Raw genomic sequence first — 16931 nt, 5'->3', positions numbered from 1 at the left:
AAAAAAAAATTAATCATCGCATCCTGTAAACTTGGGCAGGATACAGACCTCTTGGATTTTGCAAATCTGCAGACATGTTCTCCCTTTTATCAAATTTCTAAGGGTTTGTCTGCTGAGTTCAGCCCCATTTAGGCCTTGATGAAATTCTGATGTCATGTCAATTTTGAAACTTTAAGTAGTTGTACAGTGTGACTTAATATTATATGCCAGGAAGATTTAAAAAGTAAAAACCAGAAAAAGAAATTGATACAGCTTGGCTGTCAGGCTTTATTTGTATGCAGCACTCATGTCTTGGCACCTATGATCTCATTGGGAAGGCAGGACAAACATGATAGTGTAAGCCACGTGGTAGAGAATGATGTAAGATTGTAAAGTGTTGTAAGATGGGTTTTTCAATGTGGTTGGAATCCTTTGTCTCAGAGGCACCTGGGGAGCTTGTTAAAACTACAGACATACGGGTGTGGTGACTCATGCCTGTAATCCCAGCACTTTGGGAGCCCGAGGCAGGTGGATCACTTGAGGTCAGGAGTTCAAGACCAGCCTGTCCAACATGGCAATACCCCGTCTCTACTAAAAATACAAAAATTAGCTGGGCGTGGTGGCCTGGGCCTGTAATCACAGCTACTTGGGAGACTGAGGCAGGAGAATTGCTTGAGCTGGGAGCTGGAGGATGCAGTGAGCAGGGCCAAATACTTGACTTGCTACATCAAATTCTCTGGCTGTTGATTCCAGGAAATAGCATTTTTAACAACTCCCACTCCTTCCTTAACCACTTCCCCTTAACACACAGGTGGTTCTGATGCTCACTTCACCTAAAATATGAGAACCAATCAAGGAAAAGGTTGAATGGAGGATGTAGGATTCAAGGCAAATCTTGGAGGAAGGTCGGAACTTAGACAAGCAGAGAAGAGCTGAAAGCTTATTCAGACAGGGAATTTATGAGAAATTCTCCCAGGCAAGAATGTGCATGTCTGTAATTAGTCCCTACAGGTCGGAGAGTGGACTGCAATCTCTTCTTCTCCCATCCAAATGCCCCTTGTAAGATGGGATTCTTTATTCACTGCAAGTATTGCAGCACACTGTAATAAAGCTGTCCTTTGTGCTGTCACAAATAGGCCAGACTCACAGTAATCTTAATATTCAATTCTGGGGATGAGCATCTGTGTGCAGAGTGAAAGATGGTATTTCCCCACATTCAAGTAGGAAAATATAATCAGTAAGGACCAATATAATTTATTTTGTTCTTGCTTGCTTCTACTTTATGTAACATACGGTAGATGCCTAAAGGGCATGTTTTACAGAACCTGCCTGCAGTAGAAAGGTGGGAGGAAGGCTGTGGCATGTTACGTTACAAAAATCCTAGGAAGCCTCGGGTAACCTTTGTTGTAGCCTCCTGCCTTCTGCTCACCCTCATTTTCTCCCTCACTCATCTGTCTACTCTCTTGCTCTCACCCTGGAGTTTTTCTACCTTTCTAGTGCTCACCCACCTTTTTAATTCTACTAGCCTAAACTACCTTATGCAACTATCCATTGATTCTCTTTTCCATATCCGCTCTTATTCTTTCTTACCTCCTTCCCTCATTACTCCTCCATACTGCTCTTCCGTGTGAGAGCTGGAAGTGGAGGAACTGAACTCCTCGTGAATTTATCTGTGGCTAATGGCGAATAGTGCTGCTTGTTTTGTGAAAGACGAGGACATGGGCATGCAGAATCAGTCACTGCAGGTGGTTCTACTGGCATTGAAATCAACTATGACATAAATATGGTAACATATTGCCCTTTTTCTTCTCAAAGAACTTTACCAACATTAGCTCATTTTTATAGGCATCATAATTATCTCAGAATTCCTATAAGGTAATATTTTTGCTTTGATTTAAGGTTTCCTGAGACCATTATAGTCTCCTTTATCATTGGATATATATCTATTTTCAGCCATTGTTTATGCATTTTAGTTTCTTAAAATAATTTCTTTATACTTTTATGACCCCTTCCCTTTGGAAAATGTAGTTATACAAATGAACTCACTCTAAAGCCTTTCCAGGAAATGTAGGAAATGTGTTTTAGTGGAAAATCAATAGCCCAAGATGGCGGTACCAAAGGCCTCCACCTTTTTTTTCTATGATTTCTCACTGTCTATTTTATTCTGAATTCAGGGAAAGGTTGGTTGAGCAAAAGGATGCCCACTTGTTCTAGTGAAGACAGAGTCAGAGAGGCAAAAGCAGTGTCTGGACAGTCTATTTTAGTGAGTTTGAATGGATTTCATCAGATCAAATTGTACTGCTCTGAAGTTGCTTGGCCTGCCAAACTCCTTGCCTTCTGACTCACCACTGAGGCCTTCTGTTTGGGAGCACATAGCCTTCTCTGTCTGCTTCCCTTCTTATCCTTTTACATTAGATGCCTTGTGGCCTGAAAAATAACCAGTCTCAGAAGTTCATCAGTTGATCTTTTGAGATAAAGTTCCAAGTGACTTTGGGAAGGAATTCCAAACATCTACTCTGATGAGCAGTTCTGCTTATCCAACCACAGCAAGAGAAGTTCTATTTAGTATATTACGACTCACATGTTTTGGTGTGGGGGGGCATAATTTGATAAAAAGACTTATTAACCACTTTTGTCATTTTAGTTTTGTAAAGTCCATTGTACCACTCTCAAAATTTTCAGTCATATGAGTTTAACGTATATTTCCGTTAAGCTTTCCAGAACTCACTCCAAGGCAGCAGGAAGTGTCTGCATGCCTCCCTCCCATGGAACCCCTTGAAAGTGTGTTGCCTCACCTAGCAAACACACCCATTGGAGCAGGACGCTTGTCACTTTGCTTGAAGAATCTTAGCAATTTCATGTACAAGAGCCCCAGATGATAGCATTTTAAAGGGAGTTGAAATATTAAGGCTATTTCAGTGGGGGAGAGGGAGAGTGAATTATATCAACCACAGAGTTAATGTTTGTTTTAAAAATCATATTTTATGATGAAAGTAGAATCTATGACTTTTCTAATTTAAAAATTCCCTTCAAGCAATGACTATTTGCTGTTGTTTTTCTTTATTTCAACAGATATTATAATTCAAGGACTATGACAGTAATAGACAACAGTGCTTGAAGGGAGGGTGACAGCTGGGCATGGTTGCTCATACCTGGAATCCCAGAACTTTGGGAGGTTGAGGCAGGAGGATAGCTAGAGCCCAGGAATTCAAGACCAGCCTGGGCTACATAGTGAGACCCTGTATCAACAAAAAATAAAAAATTAGCTGGGCATGGTGGCATGTGCTTGCAGGGCCAGCTACTTGGGAGGCTGAGGTGGGAGGATCACTTGAGTCTGGGAGGCCAAGGCTGCAGTGAGCCGAGATGGGGCCACTGCACTCCTGCCTGGGTGACAGAGCAAGATCCTATCTCAAAAACAAACAAACAAATAACAAAAAATAAATTGATTATTTAAAAATTTAAAAAAATTTTAAAAGGAAGAGTGAGGATGTGAGATGGCTTGTTACCAGACATGGTCTTTTTAGAAAAGTGGGAATAGGCTGAGCGTGGTGGCTCACACCTGTAATCCCAGCACTTTGGGATGCCAAGGCGGGTGGATCATGAGATCAGGAGTTTGAGACCAGCCTGGGCAATATGGTGAAACCCCGTTTCTACAAAAAATACAAAAATTAGCTGGGTGTGGTGGTGCATGCCTGTAGTCCCAGCTACTTGGTAGGCTGAGGCAGAAGAATTGCTTGAATCCAGGAGGCGGAGGTTGTAGTGAGCCAAGATCGCACCACTACACTCCAGCCTGGGCGACAGAGTGTTTTTAGTGTATTCAGAGAGTTGCACAGTGATCACCACTATTTTATCTAATTTCATAACATTGTTATCACCCTAGAAAAAACCTTCTATTCATTAGCAGTCACTTCGCATTTCCCATTCTCTCAAGCCCTTGGCAACCACTAATCTATTTTCTGTCTGTATGGATTTTGCCTATTCTGGAAGTTTTATATACATGGAATTCTATATTATGTGTTATTTTGTGTTTGGTTTCTTTCACTTAGCATAGTATTTTCAAGGTTCATCCATGCTGTAGAATGTATCAGTACTTCTTTCATTTTATAACTATGTCATATTCCATTGTATGGATAGACATAGGCCAGCTTTTATTTATCCATTTATCAGTAGATAGGCCTTTGGTTGCTGCCACTTTTTGGTTACTATTAAAAATGCTGCTATGAACATTCATGTGCAAATTTTTATGTGGACATATGTTTTCACTTCTCTAGTAGCAGAATTGCTGGATCATATGGTAACTCTATGTTTGACTTTCTGAGGAATAGTCAAATTGTTTATCACAGTAGCAGTGTCATTTTACATTCTTACCAGCAATGTGTGAGAGTTTCAGTTTCTCTACATCCTCACCAACAGTGTTATTGTCTTTTTTTCCTTTGTAACATAACCACTCTATTTAGTATCTCATTGTGGTTTTGGTTAGCATTTTCTTAATAGTTAATAGTATTCTTATTGGCCATTTGTATATCTTCTTTGGAGAAATGTCTACTCAAATTCTTTGGCAACATTTAATTGATTATTTTTCTTGTTGAGTTGTAATAGTTCTATATATATTTTGGATACTAGACTCTTATGAGATATATGATTTGCAAATATTTCTTCCATTCTATGAGTTGTCTTTTCACGTTCTTGATAATGTCATTTCACACAGAAAAGTTTTTAGTTTTGATGAATTGCAGTTTACTTATTTTTGTTGCTGTTTCTTATGCTTTTAGTGTCACTCAAGAATTCATTGCCAAATTGAAGGTCATGAAGGTTTCCTCCTCTGTTTAATTTAAGATTTTTGTAGATTTAACTCTGAAATCCATTTTGAGTTAATTTTTGCATATGGTGTCAGGTAGTGGTGTAACTTCTTTCTTTTGCATGTGAATATCCAGTTTCCTCAGCAACATTTGTTGAAAAAAACTGTTATTTCCCCATTGAAAGTTCTTTTTTTTTTAATTAACAGGTAAAATTATATGTATTTATTGTGTACAACATGACATTCTATCATGTTTAGTCATTGTGGAATGATTAAAGCTAGCTAATTAACACACATATTACCTCATACAGTTATTTTTGTGGTAAGAACAATTAACATTCACTCTCTTAGCATTTTTCAAGAGTACAATATATTGTTATTTACTATAGTCACAATGTTGCACAAGAGCTCTCTGGAACTTATTCCTTCTAATGAATGTTTCATATCTTTTGATCAACATCATTCCAACCCACTCCCCCAACAGCCCCAGCACCTTGTAAGCACCATTCTATTTTCTAGTTCTATGAGATCAACTTTTTAAGATTGCACATATGATGAGATAATGTGGTATTTTCCTTTCTGTGCCTGACTTATTTCACTTAATAGGATGTCCTCTAGATTCATCCATGTTGTTGCAAATGGCAGGATTTTCATCTTTTTAATGACTGAATAATATTCCATTGTGTTTTGTTTTGTTTTGAGACAGGGTCTTGCTCTGTCACTCAGACTGGAGTGCAGTGATCCCGGCTCACTGCAACCTCTAGCCCCTGGGCTCAAGTGATCCTTCCACCTCAGCATCTCAAGTAGCTGGGACTACAGGTGTGTACCACCACACCTGGCTAATTTTAAAATTTTTTTGTAGAGACAGGGGCTTATCAAGTTGCTGAGGCTGGTCTCGAATTCTTGAGCTCAAGCAATCTGCCCACCCCAGCCTCCCAAAGTGCTGGGATTATAGGCATGAACCTCCATGCCCAGCCTCCATTGTGTTTATATACCACATTTTCTCTGTCCATGCATCTGATGATTTCATATTTCGGCTATCGTGAGTAATGCTGCAATGAACATTTTTATTTTTGGAATTTGAATCTGTTTGTCAATATCCATAAAATAACTTACTGAGATTTTGATTGGAATTGTGTTGAATCTATAGATTAATTTGGAAATAACTGACATCTTGATAATATTGAGTTTTTCTACCCATGAATGTAGGATGTCTCCCCATTTATTTAGTTCTTCGATTTCTTTTACCAGAGTTTTGCAGTTTTCTTTGTATAAATCTTGAACATATTTTCTTAGATTTATACCTAAGTATTTCATTTTTAGGGGTGCTAATTTGAATCGTATTGTTTTGTTTCTGATTTTAATTGTTTATTGCTGATATAAAGGAAAGTGATTGACATTTGTGTATTGACTTTGCATCTTGCAACCATGCTATAATCACTCATTCGCTCCAGGAATTTTTTTGATTTATTCAGATTTTCTACATATACAGTCATATCATCTGCAAATAAAAACTGTTCTATTTCTTCCTTCCCAATATGTAGATCTTTTTTTTTTTCTTGTCTTATTTGATTACCTTATTTCATTAGGATGTTCAATATGATGTTGAAAAAGAGTGGCGTGCAGGAACATTCTTGTTTTGTTCCTGATATTAGTGGGAAACCGTCTGGCTTCTCACCATTAAATATGATGATAGATGTCAAGATTTTTTTTTTTTTGTAGCTGTTCTTTATCAAGTTGAGAAACTATTACTAGTTTTCTGAGAATTTTTTTTTTTTAATCATGAATGGGTGTTGTATATTGTCAAATGCTTTTTCTGCATCTGTTGATGTGATCATGTGATTTTCCTTTTCTAGCCTGTTGATGTGATAGATTACATTAATGATTTTTTGGAATGTTGGACTAGTCTTGCATACTTGGAATAAATCACACTTGGCTGTGTGGTAGCATTCTTTTTATCTATTGCTGGATTTTATTTACTAATAGTTTGTTGATGGTTTTTGTAACTATGTTCCTGAGAGATACTGGTTTATAGTTTTCTTGTAAATGTCTTTGGTTCGAGTATTGGTATAATTCTGGCTTCATAAAATGAGTTAGGAAGTATTTATTCTCTCTGCTCCTATGTTCTGGAAGAGATTGCAAAGAATTGATATAATTTCTTCCTTAAATGTTTAGTAGAATTTACCAGTGAACTTATCTGGGCTTACTGCTTTCTGTTTTGGAAGTTTATTAATTACTGATTAATTTTCTTTACTAGGTGTAGGCCTATTCATATTAACTATTTCTTCTCTTATGAGTGTTGGAAAGTTGTATCTTTAAAAAACTGGTCCATTTAATCTAGGTTATCAAATTTGTAGGCAGAGTTATTCACAATATTTCTTTAACATTATTTTAATGTCCATGAGATCTCTAGTGATATCCTGCCATTTCATTTCTGATACTAAGAGTTTGTATCTTCTCTCTTGTTTTCAATGAAGTTCGTCAATTTTAGTGATCTTTTCAAAGAGCCAGCTTTTCATTTAATTGATTTCCTCTACCGATTTCCAATTTCCAATCTCATTGATTTCTGCCCTAATTTTTATTATTTCTTTTCTTCTACATGCTTTAGATTTCATTCACTCTTTCTTATTTTTTTGAGACCGAGTTTTGTTTTGTTGCCCAGGCTGGAGTGCAGTGGCGTGATCTCGGCTCACTGCAACCTCCACCTCCCGGGCTCAAGCGATTCTCCTGCCTCAGCCTCCTGAATAGCTGGGACTACAGACACGTGCCATCATGCCCAGCTAATTTTTGTATTTTTAGTAGAGATAAGGTTTCACCATGTTGGCCAGGATGGTCTCTATCTCTTGACCTCATGATCCACCCACCTCGGCCTCTCAAAGTGTTGGGATTACAGGCTTGAGCCACTGCACCCAGCCAATCTTTCTTCTTTTCTAATACATGCATTCAGTGCTATAAATTTCCCTATAAGCACTGCAACTGCATTCCACACATTTTAATAAGTTATACTTTCATTTCCATTTAGTTCAAAATAATTTAAAAATTCTCTTGCAAATCTTCTTATAAAATAAATGTGTTATTTTGAGATGTGTTGTTTAATCTCCAAGTATTTTTCTGTTATTGATTTCTAGTTTGATTACATTGTGGTCTGAGATCGCTGTGGTATGATTCTTATTTTAAATTTATTAAAGTGGGTTTTATGGATCATAATGTGGATCTATCTTGATTTATCTTGAGGAAAGTTTCAAATAGGCTCGAGAAGAATATGTAATCTGCTGTTGTTGGATGAAATAGTCTATGGATGCCAGCTATACCCAGTTGCTTGATGGTACTATTGAGTTCTAGTATGACCTTACTGATTTTTTGCTTGCTGGATCTCTCCATTTCTGATAGAGGGGTATTGAAGTCTCAACTATAATAGATTTATTTATTTCTACTTGAAGTTCTAGCAGTTTTGCATCACATTTTTTTGTTGTTGTTGTTTGTTTGTTTTACCAAGTATTAAATCACAGGAGGAATTTACTCCAAGAATGCCAATCAACTACTGGACAATGTCTTTAACTATAGTTTACAACAATAGCTTACAACTGTAATGACCTTTCATATAGCTACTTCTAATGTCAGTACTCACTGAAAGGCATAATATTAAAATATAACTCAACCAAAGAAAATGTTTCTTTTGTTCATTTCTTTTGTTCTTTTGTTCATTTCTTGGACTAGCAATTAGCAGGTACCAATGTGTGCAAAATGCCTAAAAAATACATGATGCCATTATCAGATATGTTTGAAAAACAGAGGATCATGTTGGCCCTGCTTAGAGATTCAAAAATATTTAGCATATTAAAAGTTCTAAAAAGCTATGCATAAAGAAATTTGTATAAATTATTTAATAGTTTTCCATAATTGTTATTGTCATCTTTGGGAACTTAGATCTATCAATATACTTTCAGGTTTATTAATATACTTTCTTTTACCTGTTCTTTGAATGAGAGCGGGATAAGCAAACAAATTTATTGTCATTGGCACTGACAAAGAACTAGAGTGTTAATTTTTTTTATTATTAATTGAAAGAGAGAACGCTTCCACCACAACTTTGGTGGAGAGTTTTCATTCGATTATAAAAGTTGTGCCTCATGTATTTTGATTATGTTGTTAGGCACAAACATATTAAGGACTGTTATGTCTTGGAGAACTGACCTCTTTATTATTATGTAATACCTCTTTTTATTCCTGATAATTTTTCGTGCTCTAATGTTTGCCCTGTCTAAAATTAACATACCCACTCCAGCTTTCTTTTGATTAGTATGAACATGATATCTCCTTTTTCATGCCTTTACTTTTAATTCATGTGTCTTTATATTTAACTTGAATTTCTTATTAACAGCATTTGGTTGGGTCTTATTTTTTGATTCACTCTGAAAATGTGTGTCTTTTCATTGGTATATTTAGATCACTGACATTTAAAGGGATTATTGATATAGGTGGATTAATGCCTACCATGGTTGTTACAGTTTTCTCTTTGTTGCCTTTTTTTTGTTGTTAGCTTTTTGTCTACCATATTTTTCTCCTTTTTGTTTTAGTTGAGCATGTTGCTCTATACATAATTCCTCTATGCAACCACTATGCCGTATTTTAGTGGTTGCTCTATGCCTCTATAGCTAGTCCCAGCTCACTTTCATATAATACTATACAAAGATATACACTATATTCACAGGTAGTGCAAGTACCTTATAATAACATAGTATTCCTAATTATTACCTCCCACCCCTCGTATGATTGTTGTTGTTCATTTTAGTTACATATAAATACACATTAGTATATATAGTCACATAATCAAATACATTTCTGCTATTATTATTTTGAATAAACTGTTATCTGTTAGGTCAATTAAAAAAAAGAAAAAGTTTTTATTTTATCTTTGCTTATCCATCCTCTAATATTCTTTCCTTCTTTATGTAGATTCAAATTTCTGACCTATATTGTTTTTCTTCTCTGAAGAACTTCTTTTAACCTTTCTTGCAAGGCAGGTCTAATGGTGACAATTTCCCTCAGTTTTTCGTCTGAGAAAGTCTTGATTTGTTCCTCACTTTTGAAGGATAATTTTACAAGTTACAGAACTCAAAGTTAGTGGGTTTTTCTCTCAACGCTTTAACTATTTCACTCCACTCTCCTCTTGCTTGCATTGTTTCCGAGCAGAAGTCAGATGTAACTTTTATGTGAACTCCTGTATAGAGAAGCGCTTTGTTTCCTGTGCTTCTTTCAAGAATTTTTTGTTTATTTTTGATTTTCTGGAGTTTTAATATCATATGCTTAAAATTTTCTTTTGCATTTATCCTACTTGCTGTCTGCGTTTCCTGGATCTGCGATTTGGTGTCTGGCTTTAATTTTGAGTAAATTCTCAACCATTATTGTTTCCCGTATTTCTGCTACTATTTTGTCTTTCCTTATATTTCCACATTACATGAATGTTGCACCTTTTGTAGTTGTCCCACAGTTCTTTGATATTCTGTTCTTTTTCCCTCAATCTTTTTTCTCTTTGCTTTTTGGTTGTAGAAGTCTCTACTGACATATTCTCAAGCTCAAAGATTCTTTCCTCAGCCATGCACAGGCCACTATTGAGCTCATCATGGGCAGGCATTCTTCATTTCTGTTACAGTGTTCTTCATCTCTAGCATTTCTTTTTGAGTCTTTCTTAGAATGTCTGTCTCTCCGCTTACAATATCCATCTATTCCTGCATATTGTCTACTTTTTCTGTTACAGCCCTTAGTATAATACAGTTACTTAAAAACACTGGTCTGTTAATTCTAACATTCCTGTGTTACCTGACTTGAGTTCTGATGCTTGCCTTGTCTCTTCATACTGTATTTTTTGCCTTTTAATATGCCTTATAAGTTTTCGTTGGAAGCCTGACATGATGTACTGGGTAAAGGAGCTGTGGTAAATAATCCTTTAGTAATGTGGTGGTAGGGTGTAGAAGGAGGGGAAGCATTCTATAGTTCCATGATTAGGTCTCAGTTTTTAGTGAGCTTGTGTCCCTGGACTGTGAACTTCACCAGTGCTTCCTAGTTCTCTACGTTAGGTGGGACGGGATGGCTAGAAAGGGCTGCAGTTGGGTTATCTTCCTTCCCCCATTTGGAAGGCTAGAGCTGGCTGGAGTTGCTTATTGACCTTCCCCCATATCAGTTAGTATCTGATAAAACTTCAATAGGTTATGCTCACGCCTGTAATCCCAGCACTTTGGAAGACTGAGGTGGGTGGATCACCTGAGGTCAGGAGTTCGAAACCAGCCTGACCAACATGGAGAAACCTTGTCTCTACTCAAAATACAAAATTAGCCGGGTGTGGTGGCACATGCCTGTAATTGCAGCTACTAGGGAAGGCTGAGGCAGGAGAATTGCTTGAACCTGGAAGCCGGAGGTTACAGTGAGCCGAGATGGCACCATTGCACTCCAGCCTGGGCAACAAAAGTGAAACTTTGTCTCAAAACGAAACGAGTGGACAGAAAATAGATTTTGCTCTGGTGAAATCGTTTCTTCTGAGGGCAGACCTTGTTAAGAAGAATAGAGTGCTCTGGCATATTCAAAAAGGTGACTTTTTCCCTCCCTCTGCCTGAAGCATGAGGGTATTTTCCTCTAAACTTCACTGAGAGAACCTGGAGCTTAAACTCACAACAGTGTGGGTGTGCTGTCCTAATAATGGCCCCTTGGAATTCCTAACTCTCAGACTTGTCCATAGGGAGCCCCCAGAAGTTTGTCAATTACATTGTAGTTTTTCTACCCTGGTGCTGGTTCCTGTGGAGACTTCTCTTTGTGATTCTCTTTATCTGCCTGTTTCTCCAATTATTGGAGTAGGAGTTTTCCCTGTTACCTCACTTTTCTGACAGATTTAAGAGAAAACAATGGCCTACTTCAGTTTGTTTAGCTATTTACTTCCTGTTAGGATGGAGTAATGACTTCTAAGCTCTTTATGTGTCAGACTGGAAAATGAAAGTCTTTTTTCTTTTTTAAAATAGGCATTTATAAATATATAGTTTTCTATAAGCACTGCTTAACTGCACCCCATGAGTTTTTATATGTTGTGTTTTCATTTTCATTCATCTCAAAGTAGTTGCTAATTTACATTCTCACTCTTGGATTTTCTATAGAGGGGGAATATTTCTATTCTATTACTGGGTTAATTTCCGAGAACATCAATACCTCCAGGACCCTGCATTTACACTTTTAGAGAGTAGCTTCTGAGGAATAGAGAAACTGAAAGTAGACATGAGTATAGGGACCACAATTTAACCCCTAGCTTTTGAAGCTATCCTGTGTTCTTCTAACCCAGTGATTCTCAACTGGGGGCAATATTGCCCTTCAGGTGACATTTGGCAATGTTAAGGCAATGAAATGGGCATTCCATCACCACAAAGAATTATCTGGTCTAAAATGTTAATAATGTTGCTATTGAATAACCCTTTTTTAACCCTTTAAATTGGTAGGTCTGTTTCCCACTTATTCAGTACCTATCTGTACAGTGTGTCACTACATCTTCATAACGGTCCCCAAAGTAGGTGCAACATCATAATCTGAGATGACGTAAGTAAAGTTTTAAACTGAAGCAACCTCTCAGTCAGCAGCAGAGTCAGGACGACCACTCTCCAGTCCAGTTGTTTCCCAGAGAGCCCACGGTTACCAGGATCTCCACTTGTTTTGACCATTCTACCTTCCCAAAGCAGATCATTGTGCATTGCCCTGTGAGTATATGGCTGGCATATTGGTAGGCTAATACACTTCACCTAGTTAAGGACACTTCACTCTGTCTTGTGACTCCCTGTTTAATGTCTCTGCAAATACGGTAAAAACTCCCTGTGGGCAGCATAGCAGTTGGCACAGAGTAGGTACTCGGTCTATTTTGTTGAATGAATTAGAATATATGAAAGAAAATATACCAGAATGTTAACTGGGTTGTCTCTAAGAGCTTAAATGAAGGTTTTGCTTGCCACCAGAAGACGCTCAGAAATGGGTTGTGACATGACCCTAGGACTGGTGGGGGAAGAGAAATTGTGAACCCCAATATTGGTTGTTTTGCCTATAGGATTTTAATTATGTTATTAATAATAATGATCAGTATTATTTCTCTTGTTAAATTTCTCGCACTTCAGCCTACTTTGTCCTTTGAATTGTTCATGGTAGTACCTTTTGCCTTTAATAAAAGACTAGCTTTAACTCTGCTTAAAAATTCACTGTATCCTCAGATTTTGTTCCCTAATGGTCTTATTACAAACTTAAACAAAAATTTCTTGTGATGTTTGATATCACAGTGATCCTTAAATTATACTGACATTAAGTCTCTATGTCTTAAGGTAGTTGGCCTCAATTTTCTCCTCCATAAAAGAGGAATACTGATTATTTGTTAACTAACTGAGAACTTCCTGAGGATACGATGATTTACGGCACATGAAAGCATTTTAAACAGCACTGTGGGGCTTGGTGTGGGCTTACACCTGTAATCCCAGCACTTTGGAAGGCTGAGGCAGGAGGATTGCTCCAGACCAGGAGTTTGAGGCCACCCTGGGCAACATAGAGAGATCCTGTCTCTACAAGAAATAAATAACCAAGCAATACTGTGTAAATGGCAAGGCCCCTTCAGTTATGGGTAACTGAAAAATTGTATTTGTATGAATTGTGCGATATTCCCAGTTGTCATGCAATTATTAAAGTAGTTTGATAGATTAAAAGAAAGTGCATTCAAATTTTGTGTTCCTTGCTTGCAATGGTAGCCTGAGTAAATAGGACCTTTTTTCTTCCTAGTAATTTGATTAAAAGATCTAAACCTACGTTTGCCTTAGACTACTATCTAGACGATTATAATACATGGAATTTTTTTTCTTTTCAAAGGTGTTACAGAACATCCTGGACACTGAAAAAGAATATGCTAAAGAACTTCAGTCTCTTCTTGTTACTTACTTAAGACCCCTGCAGTCCAATAACAAGTAAGATATTTATTCTAAACCCCTCACTAAGTAAAGCAACATAATGTCAGCATATTGAATCATTATTCTTATGTCACTGAATAATTGATTTTGCCCTTTAGAAGAATTTCCACAGATCACAGGTTGCCAAGAACATGGTCGGGGCAACAGAAATTATGCAAGATGTTGCTTTTGGAAAGCTTGGCTTTCTTTCTCTTCTGGCTGTGAAAGGAATAAACAGATCTGTGTTTCTGCCTGTCACAATTTTTGTCTTGTACATTAAAAAAAGTGATATGCCTGGTTTTAACTTACAAGAAAATAACTCCCTAGTGCTTTTATTCAGAAAACACATAAACTGGAAATTCTCATGCTCACTCTGGCCTTTGTTTGCCAGAGTAGAACTTCTTTCCCATGCTCTGAGAATGGAAAGGGTATGGCATTTTGCTGAGTGCTCATAAGAGCTATTCAAGCAATTATTTCACCCAGGCAAATATGAATGATAAATAGATGTTAAAATGTTTTTAAAGACAAAATGTTCAAACCTTACTCTGGTCTTAGAAATGTGAAGTGATTGTGTAAAGCCTGAATTGAAAGCTTTAGTTTTCATGAAAGAAAAGTAGTGACCGTTTTTTTAATGCTTGTAAGCACAGTGTATTTAACAAATAGTGGCAAACTGCATTGATTTGTTCTTATGTTAATTAATTAATTTTCACTGGAGATCATGATCAAATAGAAAATTTAGCAGTCAGCCATATAATGGATAACAAAACACCTCTTTTTACCTTGGAAAGAGTTTACTAAACACTTGCCTAAACTATCAACTTCAAACTTAAATAAGTTAATATAGTTGAGAAATTTGGCCAGGTGCCATGGCTCAAAGCCTGTAATCCCAGCACTTTGGGAGGCTGAGGCGGGCGGATCACTAGAGGTCAGGAGTCCAAGACCAGCCTGGCCAACATGGTGAAACTTCGTTTCTACTGAAACTACAAAAGAAAATTAGCCATGTGTGGTGGTGCGAGCCTGTAATCCTAGCTACTTGGGAGGATAAGGCAAGAGAATCGCTTGAGCCTGGGAGGCGGAGGTTGCAGTGAGCCAAGATAACACCACTGTACTCCAACTTGGGAGATTCAGCGAGACTCCATGTGAAAACAGACAAACAAACAAACAAAAAATCCAAACAAACAAAAGAAAAAGAAAAAAAAAATTTTGAGAAAATGTCTCCGCTTTTCCAAATTATGCTTATTTAGTTATAAAGTCTTTTTTCTTGATAAATTTCCCACTTGGTTATTCTCCTGGCACTACAGAAATCTACTTCAGTACAAAAGGATTTTCTGTTCCTTTGTTATAAGAGTTTAAACATGATCGACAACAAAGTGTTTTTTGGGGCGGGTGCTGTGGCTGGCTGGGCAGTTTGATTCACTCCTGTAATCCCAGCACTTTGGGATGCCAAGGTGCGTGGATCACTTGAGGCCAGGAGTTCGAGATCAACCTGGACAGCATGGCTAAACCCTGTCTGTACTAAAAACACAAAATTAGCTGGGTGTGGTGGTACCCACCTGTAGTCCCAGCTACTCAGGAGGTTGAGACAGGAGAATTGCTTGAACTTGGTAGGTGGAGGTTGCAAGATTCTGCTCCTGCACTCCAGCCTGGGGGACAGAGTAAGACTCCATCTCAAACAAAACAAAACAAAAAACAAAGTATTTTTTGTTTCTATCATGTGAAATATGAAGTGTTCTGTGAATCACAGTTCTTAGAGCTGAAGTAAATCAGTAAATCATTGGGTCTGGTGTCCTGGGAGAAATGACTATCTCTATTGAATAGAGAAGAAGCTGAAGTCCAGACAGGTTTATTGCCTTGCCCATCACACAGCCAGTAAGTGCCCAGGCTGGAGCCACTCTGCCTCCTGCTGGCAAGTGAAACATGTTGTTTGATTCCTGGAGGTGATAGGCAGGGAAGATGGAAACTGAAGCAGTAACTCTGAGAGGGGAAATGGTAACATTTTAAATGAAGGAGGGACTGATTAGCAATCAAGAAACAGTAAGAGGATTTAATGAGTTATTTTCCTTTAGGTAGATACCCAGTGGTGAGATTGCTGGATGGAATGGTAGATCTATCTACCTTTAGCTTTGAGAAATCTCTGTAGTGTTTCTATTAGAGGCTGTACTAATTTACATTCCCACCAGCAGTGTGTAAGTGTTCCCTTTTCACCACATCCACGCCAACATCTATTATTTTTGACTTTTTAATAATGGCCATTCTGGCTGGGCAGAGGTGGTATCTCATGGTTTTAATTTGCATTTCCCTGATGATTAAAGATACCGAGCATTTCTTCATATATTGGCTGGCCATTTGTTAAGTCTTCTTTTGAGAAGTGTGTTCATGTCATTTGTCTACTTTTTGACGGGATTATTTGTTTTTTTCTTACTGGTTTGTTTGAGTTCCTTGGAAAAGAGTCACGGCTGAAGAGGTGAGAGACCTGAGTCAGACCTGTACTGTTCCTAAATGAATTCAGAATGCAGTGGTAGTAAGTTTCCATTACTTCTGACTGCCTTGTCGGTCCCAAAGTGATTTGAGCAAACCAGCCTGACTATTATCTGATCATGAAGGGGCCAAATAAGCCCCCAGTCAGGTTCAGGTAAGGCCCCAACTTTAAGTTCTCACTGTTCTGAGAGAGCAACAACCAGGGAAGTTGGTGGCTAAAAGTTTCACTTTAGAATAGGGGTTTTCCAGCTTGTGATTCAGGATGTCATTACAGCAGAGGAACTGGCAGCTTATTATTCTCTCAGAGTTGCTGGTAATGCTTGTTTGGGTCTTCTTCCCTTTCTTTTGCAGTCAGCAAAAAAACATTCTGTTGGGAATACTCTCTGGTATTTCACACACACACACATACACACACACACGCATGCGCACACACACACACACAAATATGTGTGTGTGTGTGTGTGTGTGTGTGTGTGTATATATATATATATATATATTTGAGACCGTGTCTCACTCTGTCCCCCAAACTGGAATACAGTGGCGAGATCTCGGCTCACTGCAACCTCTGCTTCCCAGGTTCAAGCGATTCTCCTGCCTCAGCCTCCTGAGCAGCTGGGACTACAGGCACGTGCCACCACGCATGGCTAATTTTGTATTTTTAGTAGAGATGGAGTTTCACCATGTTGGCCAGGCTGGTCTTGAATTCCTGACCTCAAGTGATC

The 16931-nt window shown here is 37.9% G+C and overlaps 1 protein-coding gene across 8 annotated transcripts in view; it reads left to right on the top strand.

Annotated features, from left to right (window-relative positions):
- ARHGEF6 (Rac/Cdc42 guanine nucleotide exchange factor 6) overlaps positions 1-16931 on the top strand; it is a 111722-nt gene that overhangs the window by 50774 nt on the left and 44017 nt on the right. For all 8 annotated transcript variants that reach the window (XM_032264049.1, XM_032264048.1, XM_032264047.1 and 5 more), the window contains one exon: positions 13655-13749. In XM_032264049.1, coding sequence (XP_032119940.1) covers positions 13655-13749 — 95 coding nt within the window. The remainder of the gene's footprint in view (positions 1-13654; positions 13750-16931) is intronic.

The sequence above is a fragment of the Sapajus apella genome, unplaced genomic scaffold, assembly GCF_009761245.1.
Source record: "Sapajus apella isolate SASKATOON/1434 unplaced genomic scaffold, GSC_monkey_1.0 scaffold141, whole genome shotgun sequence".
Lineage (NCBI taxonomy): Eukaryota > Metazoa > Chordata > Mammalia > Primates > Cebidae > Sapajus > Sapajus apella.
This window is presented reverse-complemented; position numbering and strand designations above follow the sequence as displayed.